The sequence below is a fragment of the Salvelinus sp. IW2-2015 genome, linkage group LG34, assembly GCF_002910315.2.
Source record: "Salvelinus sp. IW2-2015 linkage group LG34, ASM291031v2, whole genome shotgun sequence".
NCBI classification, from domain to species: Eukaryota; Metazoa; Chordata; class Actinopteri; order Salmoniformes; family Salmonidae; genus Salvelinus; species Salvelinus sp. IW2-2015.
The window spans coordinates 6360815-6374607 of NC_036873.1; the positions used below are offsets into that span (position 1 = coordinate 6360815).

At 42.4% G+C, this 13793-nt stretch overlaps 2 protein-coding genes across 12 annotated transcripts in view; one reads left to right on the forward strand and one right to left on the reverse strand.

Annotated features, from left to right (window-relative positions):
* The first annotated feature begins 147 nt into the window (after positions 1-147).
* On the forward strand, positions 148-4960 carry LOC111958369 (acid ceramidase). Its single transcript, XM_023979620.2, has 14 exons — positions 148-330; positions 459-505; positions 883-973; positions 1079-1165; positions 1286-1364; positions 1484-1558; positions 1691-1736; positions 1999-2143; positions 2362-2416; positions 2503-2584; positions 2789-2920; positions 3682-3805; positions 4003-4059; positions 4196-4960. The coding sequence occupies exons 1-14, from the start codon at positions 163-165 to the stop codon at positions 4283-4285; spliced, it is 1278 nt and encodes a 425-aa protein (XP_023835388.2). The 5' UTR covers positions 148-162; the 3' UTR covers positions 4286-4960.
* Positions 4961-4971: 11 nt separating this feature from the next.
* Positions 4972-13793, reverse strand: part of pcm1 (pericentriolar material 1) — a 42110-nt gene continuing 33288 nt past the window's right edge. For 10 of the 11 annotated variants that reach the window (XM_023979610.2, XM_023979619.2, XM_023979611.2 and 7 more), the window contains 10 exons: positions 11274-11408; positions 10609-10830; positions 10433-10492; positions 8440-8572; positions 8003-8145; positions 7852-7927; positions 7359-7561; positions 6955-7047; positions 6701-6821; positions 4972-6446 (listed from right to left, as the gene is read on the reverse strand). In XM_023979610.2, coding sequence (XP_023835378.1) covers positions 6421-6446; positions 6701-6821; positions 6955-7047; positions 7359-7561; positions 7852-7927; positions 8003-8145; positions 8440-8572; positions 10433-10492; positions 10609-10830; positions 11274-11408 — 1212 coding nt within the window. In that variant the 3' untranslated portion in view covers positions 4972-6420. The remainder of the gene's footprint in view (positions 6447-6700; positions 6822-6954; positions 7048-7358; positions 7562-7851; positions 7928-8002; positions 8146-8439; positions 8573-10432; positions 10493-10608; positions 10831-11273; positions 11409-13793) is intronic. The other variant, XM_023979614.2, reaches the window with a different exon arrangement.

Consider the following 13793-nt stretch of genomic DNA (forward strand, 5'->3'; position numbering starts at 1 on the left):
TACCAGTATCAGGGGTGGGAGGACATATCATTCCACATAAGTAGAATCCTATTTATACACTTACATTTGTATATGTAATACGTGACATAAACAAAACTAATGTATCTGAATCTGAGAAAAATGCAAGTATAAAATATGTTGTAGCCGCCCGCCCATAGTGTAATGGTACGCTCCCTCTCAAATCACGAGGAAAGAATACACTTCCGTATTTTGAAGCTGACCAAGAGTCAGAAGAAGCTTTACACACAAACAATGGGACACAAGATGGATAGGTTGTGTTGTCTTCTTTTGGTGTCCTTATCTGCAGTATCGGCACAGTTTGTGCCACCGGTAAGTGATCCAAATAATGAATATTCTGTAATCGTAAACTGTCTACCAAATATTAGTTAGCCTGAGTGCTAGCTAGAAAGTGCGTTTTCACCTGAACAAAGCTTTGGTTTATTTTGCCCTCTTAACAGTATACCGAAGAATGCCAGACCGGCATGTACCCTCCCAAAGGTCCAACGTAAGTATTTGCCATTAGTTAATCACAGTATGCTAGCTAAGTTAGGTAGTTGTCCAAGGTGCTGTCAAATGTCCATAACATCTAAACAACTGGCATAAGTTTTGTAATACCCGGCCGGTCCCAGATCATGGCTCATACATGAGACGGCACACTTATGCCAGGTTAACAAGTGTTTGTATTGTGTATAACCAGGTGTATTTAGTCATTAGCTACCTGCCTCTGTAAATTGTAATTGGACTGGGGCAACTTTGACTACTGTAGCCTTAAAATGAATCTCACGTGACAATATTGTGTAATACCACTTGCAGGGGATAGTAAAGTGACCTCAATGTCACTATGCATCAATCTAACATTTCTCATGTCACGATTTTGATCAGATTCAAAGGGTCTGTCACCTGGTACACAATAGACCTGGATTTGCCCCCCAGCGAAAGATGGAAGCTAATCATCACCGACAAAAAAGCTGAGGTGAGAGTATTACATGTCTTGTTTGTATCAATTACGTAAATGTATTTACTGTAGGATCAATACTCATACTGTTTTCTTATTCACTATTTGTCTGGTTTTCTTCAGTTGGTCAACATGATCCAGGCTATCAGGGATTTGGCCAACGCATTTGTTCCTAGTGGGAAACTGATAGATTTGGTCGACAAGGACTTGGTGAGAGCGTTTGATCATTTCACTGGAAAACTATTACACCTCATAAAATAATTTCAATTATTATTTAATTTGATAATGTAACTTTCTAATCCATTACTAATGGTCTTGTGTGTTCTGCAGCCTTTGCTAGTGAATACCCTACCCTACCCATTCAATGAGGAAATAAAAGGAATCGCGACTGCCTCGGGTGTTCCCCTTGGTAATATACAGTAACCCACAATTGCTTATTCCCAACCCCTGACCACAACGTCACTATCATTCAGTGTCTAGTTTCTCACCTCCCTCTATTCTGATTCTATTACACTTGTTACACTCCAGGCGAGGTTATCCTCTACAACATATTCTATGAGATCTTTACGGTGTGCACTTCTCTAGTGGCAGAGGACTCAAATGGTAAGTAGCTCATGTTATGTTATGACATTTGAATCAATACTTTAGTTATGTACATGTCATCATGGTAGGACGTGATGCTTGACATTTTCATGCACACACAGCATTTTGGTTTCTCTCCTTGCATTGTCATAGGTAACCTTATCCATGGGCGGAATATGGACTTTGGACTATTCATGGGGTAAGAATGTCACTGCTACGGTTTAGTGACCAAGGGTCCTACCAAGGGTCCTACCATGCATTGTTTTGTGCTCCATTGTGTTAAATAGGACACTGTAGCTATTACAAACCCAAATCACTAGTCAGTCACTGATTTATATCAAGTGTGCATTTGTAATTTGGGTAACCAAATGTGTGCTGGTTTTCGGTAAACTTTTTTCCAGTTGCTACACCTTTAATTCTTTACTGAAAATAAACCCCCTTATTGTTTCTTTCTCTACCAGTTGGGACATGAAGAACAGGTCCTGGTTGATAACAGAGAAACTCAAGCCTCTGGTGGTCAACATTGACTTCCAGAGAGGCAACAAGACGGTCTTCAAGTCCACTAACTTCGCCGGCTACGTGGGCATGTTGACTGGCATTAAGGCGGTGAGCTCCGGGCTGCATTCAGCAGGCACAAATGGAAGAAAGCAACATTTTCAAATGGGAAAAACATTGTCAAAAAGGAAAAATAAATCCCTTTTGAACATGACCCTGAAGTGGCATCTTTTTTTAGCCAATGATGACAAACATCTGTTTTAACATCATGGTAGATGTGAAAGTGTAATATTTGACTAAAATGTTCACATTTCTCATTTTCTTTGAAGCATGCTTTCACTCTGACCATGAATGAGCGCTTCAGCCTTGATGGAGGATACATCGGTGAGCTACCCAACTCTCAAATCAGTACATTTATAGACCTGTTATGAATGCGGAGGGGGGAATATTAAGTGTGTCTGTCCTCTCAGGGATCATGGAATGGATCCTGGGGAATAGAGATGGGATGTGGATGAGCTTCCTCACTCGCTCCGTCTTAGAGAATGCTACCAGGTATCTCTACGTTCATGGAAGTATCAAATGTCATTTAACTACAGTTGACATGTTTTGTTATTGACCGCAATAATACACATTCTTGCTTTAATGAGGGCTGTATTATGGAGGAAAACCTGAGCACATTCAAGACCAGCATTATGAAACTGACATTTCTTTGGTCTCGAGTGAAAACACACCCTTTCTTTAACCCTGTGTGTCCAGCTACGAGGAGGCAAAGAAACTTCTGGCCCAGACCAAGCTGCTGGCCCCGGCCTACTTCATCCTGGGAGGGAACCAGACGGGCCAGGGCTGTGTCATCACCCGCTCCAGAGTCCTCAGCCTCGACATCTGGGAGTGAGTGGCTAAAACTTATTACTATCCAATTTCAACTACTGAAATACACTACTAGTGCAGCAGGGGTCTCTAACTTGTGTCATGGAGAAATACTAGCTGTGCAGGCTTCTGTTCCAGCTCAGCACTAGCATGCCTGATTTGAAAAGGTGCTGGGGTGGAACAAGATCACCTTGCATCACACTGGTCATACAAATCATATTGTTTAACATTCAGGGATGTGATCCAGACTACAAAAACAGGGAAATCTGAAATGTCTAGACAATAGGTACATTTCTATTACATAAGGATACATGTAAAGTAGATTTTTTTTTTACCCATTTCGTGACGTCCAATTGGTAGTTAGTCTTGTCCCATCAATGCAACTCCCGTACGGACTCGGGAGAGGCGACGGTCGAGAGCCATGCGTCCTCCGAAACACGACCCTGCCAAGCCGCACTGCTTCTTGACACACTGCTCACTTAAGCCAGCCGCACAAATGTGTCGGAGGAAACGCCGTAAAGCTGGTGACCAAAGTCAGTGTGCATATGCCCGGTCCACCACAAGGAGTCACTAGAGCGTGATGGGACAAGGACATCCCAGCTGGCCAAATCTGGACAACGCTAGGCTAATTGTGCACCGCCTCATAGGTTTCCTGGTCGCGGCCGGCGTCGAACCCGGATCTGTAGTGACACTTCTAGCACTGCGCAACGCAGGAGGCCTAGATATTCCTGATTTAAATCAGGAAGCATCACATTCCTAAACACTGTACTCCTGTTGTGAAGGATTGAGCTGAAGCTGGGCCGCTGGTACGTTCTGGAAACCAACTACGATCACTGGAAGGAGCCTCTGTTCTTGGACAACCGCAGGACTCCAGCCATGAAGTGTATGAACCAGACCATGCAGGCAGTGAGTACTACAACCATAGATGTAGTTTGGCAGACACCAACCATTCCATGGCTGAATAAAAAGTTAACTATAATTTGGCTCTGCTCCTTAATTTCATATTTCTGGATGTTTGTTTCAATTTCCTGTACAAATTCAGACACGGTATCTTTGTGCTTAACAAAGTGGTAAGATTCTTTTCCCCTATCCTTTCTCCTCAGAACATCTCACTGAAGACCGTGTACGACGTGCTGTCGACAAAACCAGTCTTGAACAAGGTGAGCCCTTATTTACTGTTTTATCATTATGAACCATTCAAGGCATTTCTATCGATTCAATAAATCTGGTCTAATACGTAAGTCCTGTTAGCATTTTTCAAAAGACCACCCGAGTGACATTGACTTGTCATTGCAGTTGACCACATACACCACGTTGATGGACGTGAACAAGGGCAAATTGGAATCCTACATCCGTGACTGCCCCAACCCCTGTATGCCCTGGTGAAGCCTCCAGATGGGTTTCTAACAGAACGGTGGTGGGGAGATGGGCTTAACTGATTCAGAAACAACTGGAGAAACCTGTTATACATATTTCAAGTCTGCGCTGTAACTAAAGGCTCCAATCGAAATATTGCCTCAACATTGCTTAACACTAATACATGGGTTGAAAATGGCAGATTTGGGCACTGTTAAGCACCCAAATTGGAACAGTGAGCTGTACAGTAACATGCTATACATGTCAGAGATCACATTCTCTGAACTTGAGCATTACGCAACAAGTTGCCTTCCCAGTAATTGGGCAACTCTGTCTGAGTGAGAAATGCTGTAAATTAAGAGGACTCGATATATTTTGAAACATGACAGGGGATTATAATAAATACTACTGATGTCATACAAGCAACCCAAACACCTGGGAGTCCAAATGTGCACTTTACATTTACAAATACTAAAACTCATGTCTATACAGTGCCAAATGTTTATGATCACTGTTTGATGTACAGTTAAGATGTAATGTCATCATACCCTTGGTTTTTCTGCAAAAAATGAGCCCATTTGAATTTTTGGGGGCTGCTGCACTCATGACTCCTTTCTATGCGCAGCAAAATTAAAATTTTATGCTTTCACAAGGCAATTCAGACATGTCTTGTTGCACCTTCCCAATAATAGTCTTGTTACTGGATGTATCTGGAGTGTTTTTTTATTATTATCAAAATGTACACAAAGCTCATGTGTAAAATGTGGATTCAGTTGAACTTGTGTACTCCCCTTTGGTCTAATAATTTACACACGGTTCCCTTTCAATTACTTCTATGTTCATGCATATGCCTTTGTGAAAAACATTTCAATAGGCCAATTCCCACAAGTGTAAAGGGTTAAATGGCACCTCAATATTTAGCCATTCACGCTTCATTCCAAATTAACATGTATTAGCCTGTAATTTATATTAAACGATAGAGCCTTTCATAGGGAATGATTGGTGAGGAAACGCCTCTATTTACCAAATCTATTTACAGGTCACAGAGTAGAGGACAGATTTTTACACAATTGAGAAAGTGCCCAGGACACATGTCAGCACCAGGTATAAACTGGGCTCATGAAAGCATCGATCAATGAGTTCATAGTTTGCATTCAAGTAATCTGATTTTAGGTCTTATGTCTACAGCCTTCCAGTAAACTACACTTGTTAAACCCAAAGACAAGCAACCGCTTTGAAAAGTTCCATCATTTTATTCTTTAAAACTACATACAGTAGTTATCTTTAATTACATGGGAAACTGCCGAGAAAACAAAAAGAAAAATGTCAACATGCCTACAAAAAAGGTCAAACTAAGATTTGGAAGGGAAAAGGTAACATTAAGAGTGCAGTAAAAGGCGACGACAGCCCTATGACATAAGGGAAAAGATGTTAGGTGTCAATGTAGTCTTTACAGCCAAAGGTGAGGCAATGACTCACCAGCAGCCTGAATCTAGTTTGAAGTCGTACTTGTAGTTCATTAGTGTTGTAGTTAAGAGTTCAAAAGGTCAGATGCTTGAATAGCATGGGCGCTAGCAAGAGAGAATAAGACAAGGCCAAGAAGATGAACAAATAAAATTATTCAAAATGACAAACCGATTCCAAACTGATCCCATATGCGCAAACAGAACTAAGGCGATTTTCAACAAGTTTGCTAGACTAGAGGATTCAAACGAAATTGTATACGTAACACAGCAGCAGTGAGAGAGAGACCCCACCCTAAATCAAAAAACACATTCAGTAATCAGGGGCTGTATGTATCAAGTGTCTCAGAGCATGGGTACTGATCTAGGATCAGGTCCAACTTGTCCATACAATCAGTATGTATGATGATCAAAAATACCAAACTGATCTTAGATCTTCAGCACTCCTACTCTGATGTGCTTAATAGATACAGCCTCAGGAGTAGAAATAAACAAAACAGTGTTGATTACATTACAGTTGTAGTTGTTTTTAACCGTTGTAGTTGGTCAAATGGTTTCGAGCGAAGCTTAGTCACTGGCACGTCATGACATTGTCTCGCCACCCCTTGCTACCATCCAATCATTAAGTACCAATAGGAGTCTGAACATCTTTAGGATGATTCTGTAGTGGTCATTCGACAATGTTTGTACAAGACGGTCTTTTTATGCACTTTGTGCACCTATCATTTCTGTAAGAAAGATGAGAAAAAGTAGACGAATCATTGTCTTCCTAGAGATATCGCAAACACAGATGGATACAATAGTATAAATAGTACATAGCCAACATTTACATGTCTACATGGCAGACTAATATCGGTTCTGCAACATATATTTATTTCCCTGGACATTCTGTGAAGTTGCGCTCTACCAGTTTCATGAAACAATTTTGAAATAAACTGTGCCAGAACAGTGAATCATTTCACTAGATACTGTATGTACCTACCTGGTTCTTTGAGTGCGTGTCCATTGCCCACTAGTCCACTAGTGTCAGTGTTCCCATTGAGGATCTCAGCAGACAGATTATTATTCTGCTGTTCCTCAACTACCCTCTTCTGGAGCGCCTCCTGTTCATCACACACACACAGAACATTATTCGATTTCACAAGACCAATGATCAGACAGTTTGTAAGAAGAGGGGAAAAAAGGAAGTGGACGTATTGATAACAGGGGAAATGGAGTCATTCTGGCTAGTCCCACCTCACATATGACACTCAGCTGCATGGGTAAGTCCTCCACTTTCACAAAGTCTTCCTCGTCTGACTTTTGGCTCATGTTTCCTGATCCCACCTCCTGCATGAATTAAATGAAAGCATATACATTATGAAGGGTTTGGAGAAGTAATAAAGACATTGGAATACACAAAAAATACACATGTACACATATATACACACACACACACACACACACACACACATATATATATATATATATATATATATATACATATATATACACACACACACACATATATACACATATATATATATATATACATACATATATATATACATATATATATAAAAATTACAGACTTAAATAAAATCAACTATTAAAGATTTTTGTAGTTTAAAAAGGATCATAGGTCTATGTAGTGGTGTTACATCTATGTTGAGCATGACCGGTGACTCGGTGTCAGGGCTGCTGCTGCTGTTTGAGCCCTGTGAGTGGGAGCCCTCCTGGTTGCTATTGGTGTCTGAGGCTGCACCTCCCTGGTTCTCCCCCTCCGGCCTCCCGTGCTCCACACCCTCACGCTCTTCCTCTGGGGAGTCCACCACCTCGATGGACTCGGACTTACTGCTCTTGACTGGGGGTGGGGGCGATAAGGCAAGCAGAAAGGTTTAGGATAGAGAAGAGAAGGTAAGGAAAAAGGAGGGAGGGAGAGACAGGATTGGGGGGGGGGGGGTTAATTGAGAATCAGAGGGGCTGAAAACCAGGCATCCATCAGATCAAACATTACTAAATGAAAACATCTGACAACCATTTACCAAAATGTGGACTATGTACACAGCAAAAAGTAGATGAAAAGAAAAACGGGTAGTATTGTGGCTGACTAAAAGCTAAAGAGACAGAAAAAACAACAGTGAGCGTTCTTACCATCGTTACTCCCAGAGCTTTCTTGGTCAGACTTCGTCTCTCGGTTTCCATTTGATGGGGCTTCATTTGCTGCTACCTGAAATACAGGAGAAGATGGTAACCAGACAGTCTAACGGAAGTGTGTGTACTGAGTGTGTGTGTGTGTCCTAACCCGTTGCTCTCCGCCATCATTGCTAGCCTGCAGGGAGGTCTGGACGTCCTGGGGCTCAGCTTCAAACTCCTCCATCTCTACCTCGTTCTCATCCTCCCCACTGCCGTAGTTAGTCAGGGCCTGGGTCTCCGCCTTAGACAGACCTGGCAAAGAACACAAACAATGAAGGGTTAGCACTAGGAGAACTAGTCATGGGTGTGGCACTCGTCATAATCCTAGTAGGAGTTTACTTTGTTGGAAACAGGTTGGCGACAGTTGTAATGACGTGACCATAAAGATTCACAACAAATCCTCCATTGTGAACCTGCAGAACACTCGATCACAAGCTTCCTCTAGTAGCTACGGTCACTAGCAAGGTTTTCCGTGGTTGAACTAACTCCTTTTACAGAGTAGCTTTAAGGCGAATTGAGGCTTCTCGCATTGTAGTGTTCACTCACTAATCGAGTGAAGCAGTCCCTCTCTAGCCCCCTCTTCCTCCTCCATCTCAGAGGTCTCGCTGCTCCTGCTGTCCTTCCCCTCTCCTCCGTGCTGCTCCCTCTCGGTCTCTTTCTGCTCCGTCTCGTCTTCATCCTGGCACACAGTGTGAGATGTAAAAAGTTAAGACATTTACACGCCTTAATCCCAACCTTTAGACTACACCAGGGGTGTCAAAGATTATATATATATATATATATATATTTTTTTTTTATATATATTTTTTTTTTAAATATGTATATCTATAAACTCAGCAAAAAATAAATGTTTTTTTTTCAGGACCATGTCTTTCAAAGATAATTCGTAAAAATCCAAATAACTTCATTGTAAAGGGTTTAAACACTGTTTCCCATGCTTGTTCAATGAACCATAAACAATTAATGAACATGCACCTGTGGAACGGTCGGTCGTTAAGAAACTAACAGCTTACAGACGGTAGGCAATTAAGGTCACAGAAATGAAAACTTAGGACACTAAAGAGGCCTTTCTACTGACTCTGAAAAACACAAAAGAAAGATGCCCAGGGTCCCTGCTCATCTGCGCGAACGTGCCTTATGCCTCCTTGCAGCATGCCTGAGTACTGCAGATGTGGCGAGGGCAATAAATTGCAATATCTGTACTGCGAGATGCCTAAGACAGCGCTACAGGGAGACAGGACGAACAGCTGGCTGATTGTCCTCGCAGTGGCAGACCATGTGTAACACCTGCACAGGATCGGTACATCTGAACATCACACCTGTGGGCCAGGTACAGGATGGCAACAACTGCCCGAGTTACACCAGGAACGCACAATCCCTCCATCAGTGCTCAGACTGTCCGCAATAGGCTGAGAGAGGCTGGACTGAGGGCTTGTAGGCCTGTTGTAAGGCAGGTCCTCAGACATCCCCGGCAACAACGTCGCCTATGGGCAAAAACCCACCATCGCTAGACCAGACGGGACTGGCAAAAAGTGCTCTTCGCTGTCGCGGTTTTGTCTCACTAGGGGTGATGGTTGGATTCGCGTTTATCGTCGAAGGAATGAGCATTACACTGAGGCCTGTACTCTGGAGTGGGATCGATTTGGAGGTGGAGGGTCTGTCATGGTTTGGGGCGGTGTGTCACAGCATCATCGGACTGAGCTTGTTGTCATTGGAGGCAATCTCAACGCTGTGCGTTAAAGGGAAGACATCCTCCTCCCTCATGTGGTAGCCTTCCTGCAGGATTATCCTGACATGACCCTCCAGCATGACAATGCAACCAGCCATACTGCTCATTCTGTGTGTGATTTCCTGCAAGACAGGAATGTCAATGTTCTGCCATGGCCAGCGAAGAGCCCGGATCTCAATCCCATTGAGCACGTCTGGGACCTGTTGGATCGGAGGGTGAGGGCTAGGGCCATTCCACCCCAGAAATGTCCGGGAACTTGCAGGTGCCTTGGTGGAAGAGTGGGGTAACATCTCCCAGCAAGAACTGGCAAATCTGGTGCAGTCCATGAGGAGATGCATTGCATTACTTAATGCAGCTGGTGGCCACACCATATACTGTTACTTTTGACCCCCCCCCTTTGTTCAGGGACACATTATTCAATTTCTGTTAATCACGTCTGTGGAACTTGTTCAGTTTATGTCTCAGTTGTTGAATCTTATGTTCATACAAAAATTTACACATGTTAAGTTTACTGAAAATAAACGCAGTTGACAGTGAGAGGAAGTTTCTTTTTTTGCTGAGTACACACACACTTTAAAATGACTAAACCAAATTGAAATTGTAGAAATTATAATGGACCTACATTTATACATTGTCCAGCTTGCTAATAATCACTGAAAAGAAAGCTAGACAGTTCGGGAGCGTCGACGGCAAAGAAATAACACATTTTCTGAGTTTGACACCCCTGGATTACACTATGTGTAGTCTAAAGAGACAGATCTGGCTTGAAACCACACAAGAAAATCAGATGTTGAATGTTGATTTCCTCACTTTGTCTTCATCGAGATATGCTGGGGAAAAGGACTTCTCGACCTCCGGAGACTTGTTCTCCTGAAAGTAGTCAAATGTTCACTTGTCTTGAAATGTATTCGCTCATTTCGTATTAGATTGAATGACACACAAATCCAATATGAAAACTCACCCACACCCCTATCCCCTCCACCTACCTCATTCCTGTGTTCCTGCTTGACTTGGTTATTATCAGGTCTCTTGTGGGTCTTGTGCCTGGCCTGGGAGTTAGCTATAGTAGCAGTACTACTGCTGTTGCTGTCCAGGTCTTGCATGAGTCTGAAGAAGGCCAGCTCGTTAAACAGGATCTCAGAGATCTCCACAAGCAGGTCCTCGCCACAGTCCTTTAGAGTACGTCCTGCAAACTTACTCAGAGAGTCCTGAGGGGAGGGAGAGAAACTTAGGACTCTATTTGGACAATAACGATAAGCTAAAAACAGCACTAGATAGAATAGGTGTTGAGAAAATCTGTCTAAGAAAGCTGCACACTGATACTTATTTTAAAAAATGGCTGAACCAATAGGATCTCACTAGCTCGTGCTTGGCTCTTGCCCCCTCCTTGCTTGTTCTGCCCACTATAGCTAATTTGTTCCCATGGAAACAGGCTGTGGTCTACCTTGGCTTAGTTATAAAAAATATTTGCTGATACCAATCTTAAAATGGCTGAACCAATATTTCTGAATATAAATTCTTATATTAGTCTGCACTTTGTTAACTTGTTCGAGTGGATGTTTTCAGCTCTTATACCAAAATAAACAGTTACCGGACTAAATCTGAGGTTTGAGTCGCAGTGGGGGAAACCTCTAAATTTGCTATATCATACCTGCAGTATGCCTCCCAGCTGTCGGTGGAAGAAGCGGACAAACTCCTTGCTCTCGTCGTTCTGCTGGGTGAGGGTGAGCACCATGCGCCGCACCGACGTCAGCAGCTGGTTGGAACACACCTCGTCCATGTGCTCCTGACAGACCACAAGAACAAAAACAACCTCTTTCAGTTCTTTGCCTTTAACATAGTATATTGCTAGCCTGGGTACCTGACTGTTTCTAGATTCAAAATCATGCTAGTTTGCCAAATTGTTTGTCAAAGCAAAAACAAGGGCTTTTCCATTGCCAATAGTGAAAAATTGCTCAAGTCAAACAGTCACAATATTCTTAAGTTATCGCACTCCAAATGTAGCATGAGTCTGCACATTTGTATTTATTAGGGATCCCCATTAGCTGCTGTCAACTCTTCCTGGGGTCCAAACACATTTATGGCACTTACATCACACATAAAACAGTACATCATATAACATTATTACACCACTACAATACAAAATGTCTAATACCACCATACAACAATATTATAACGTACGTGTGTGTAGAGTGGGTGTGCTAGCGTGTGTGTGCGTATGAGTGTCTGTTCCTGAGTGTCTCTTCAGTCCCAGCTGTTCCACAAGGTGTTTTTAAAAATATTTTTTATCCGATTCCACTGCTTGCATCAGTTACCTGATGTGGATTAGAGTTCCATGTAGTCATGGCTCTATAGTACTGTGTGCCTCCCATAGTCTGTTCTTGACTTGGGGATTGTGAAGAAACATCTGGTGGCTTGTCTTGCGAGGTATGCATGGGTGTCCGAGCTGTGTGCTAGTTGTTTAAAAACACACACCTCTGTGCATTCAGCATGTCAACACTTCTTACGAAGTAATGAGAGATGTACATGCATATTATTAATGTTATCTCTCCGTGTACATTTAAGGGCCAGCCGTGCTGACCTGTTCTGAGCCAATTGTACATTTCTGAGGTCCCTCTTTGTGGCACATGACCACACAACAGTAGACGTGGACAACTTCAGATACCTAGGTGTCTGGTTAGACTGAACTCTCCTTCCAGACTCACATTAAGCATTTCCAATCCAAAATTAAATCTAGAAATCGGCTTCCTATTTCGCAACAAAGCCTCCTTCACTCACGCTGCCAAACATACTCTCGTAAAACTGACTATCCTACCGATCCTTCACTTTGGCGATGTCATTTACAAAATAGCCCCCAAACCCTCTACTCAGCAAATTGGATGCAGTCTCACAGTGCCATCCGTTTTGTCACCAAAGCTCCATATACTACCCACCACTGTGACTTGTATGCTCTCGTTGGGTGGCCCTCACTTCATATTCGCCGCCAAACCCACTAGATCCAGGTCATCTATAAGTCTTTGCTAGGTAAAGCTCCACCTTATCTCAGCTCAATGGTCACCATAGCAACACCCACCCGTAGCACGCACTCCAGCAGGTATATTTCACTGGTCATCCCCAAAGCCAACACCTCATTTGGCCGCCTTTCCTTCCAGTTCTCTGCTGCCAATGACTGGAACGAATTGCAAAAATCACTGAAGCTGGAGACTTATATCTCCCTCTCTAACTTTAAGCATCAGCTGTCAGTGCAGCTTACCAATCACTGTACCTGTACACAGCCAATCTGTAAATAGCACACCCAACTACCTCATCCCCATATTGTTATTTATCCTCTTGCTCTTTTGCACCCCAGTATCTCTACTTGCACATCATCATCTGCACATCTATCACTCCAGTGTTAATGCTAAATTTGAATTATTTCGCCTCTATGGCCTATTTATTGCCTTACCTCCCGAAACTTCTACATTTGCACACACGGTACATAGCTTTTTCTATTGTGTTATTGACTGTACGTTTGTTTATCCCACGTGTAACTCCGTGGTGTTGTTTTTGTCACACTGCTTTGCTTTATCTTGGCCAGGTTTCAGTTGTAAATGAGAACTTGTTCTCAACTGGCCTACCTGGTTAAATAAAGGTAAAAAAAAAAATATATATATATATATATATAAAGATGTGGCAATATTGTCTGCTATTATCCTCAGTCATTTTCCAAGTTGTCAGACCCTGGTTGCTTGTCATTGTTGATAGACAACAATAATTTTTTCACTTCTTCCACACTCGCTTTATGGAATTACAATGCTCGTCTTTCCAAATTTAAATCAGTTATACTTGGATGTGTAGTGTCAGCATTTGTTGCTGGCACGTCATGCCTAAGTTAGCTAATCTTGCCAATGAAAAAGTCAGTCATTGGCAATATCAGTGGGTTTTGTGAAGAATGAGCCATCTGATTCAATGAATGGAGCAGAGATTGCATTTTTGCCCAACATTTCATTTAAGATGCACACCAAAGCTTTTTACTATCATTCATCTTTGTTTCATATTATAGTTTCCTCTTTGTACTCAGTTTAGTCACATGATTTCTCAATTTTCAGTACGTTTGTCAATCGGTTGTGCACCCAGACTTGCCATTCCTTTTGCCTCATCCCTCAACCATACCGTTTTCTAATTCCTCATC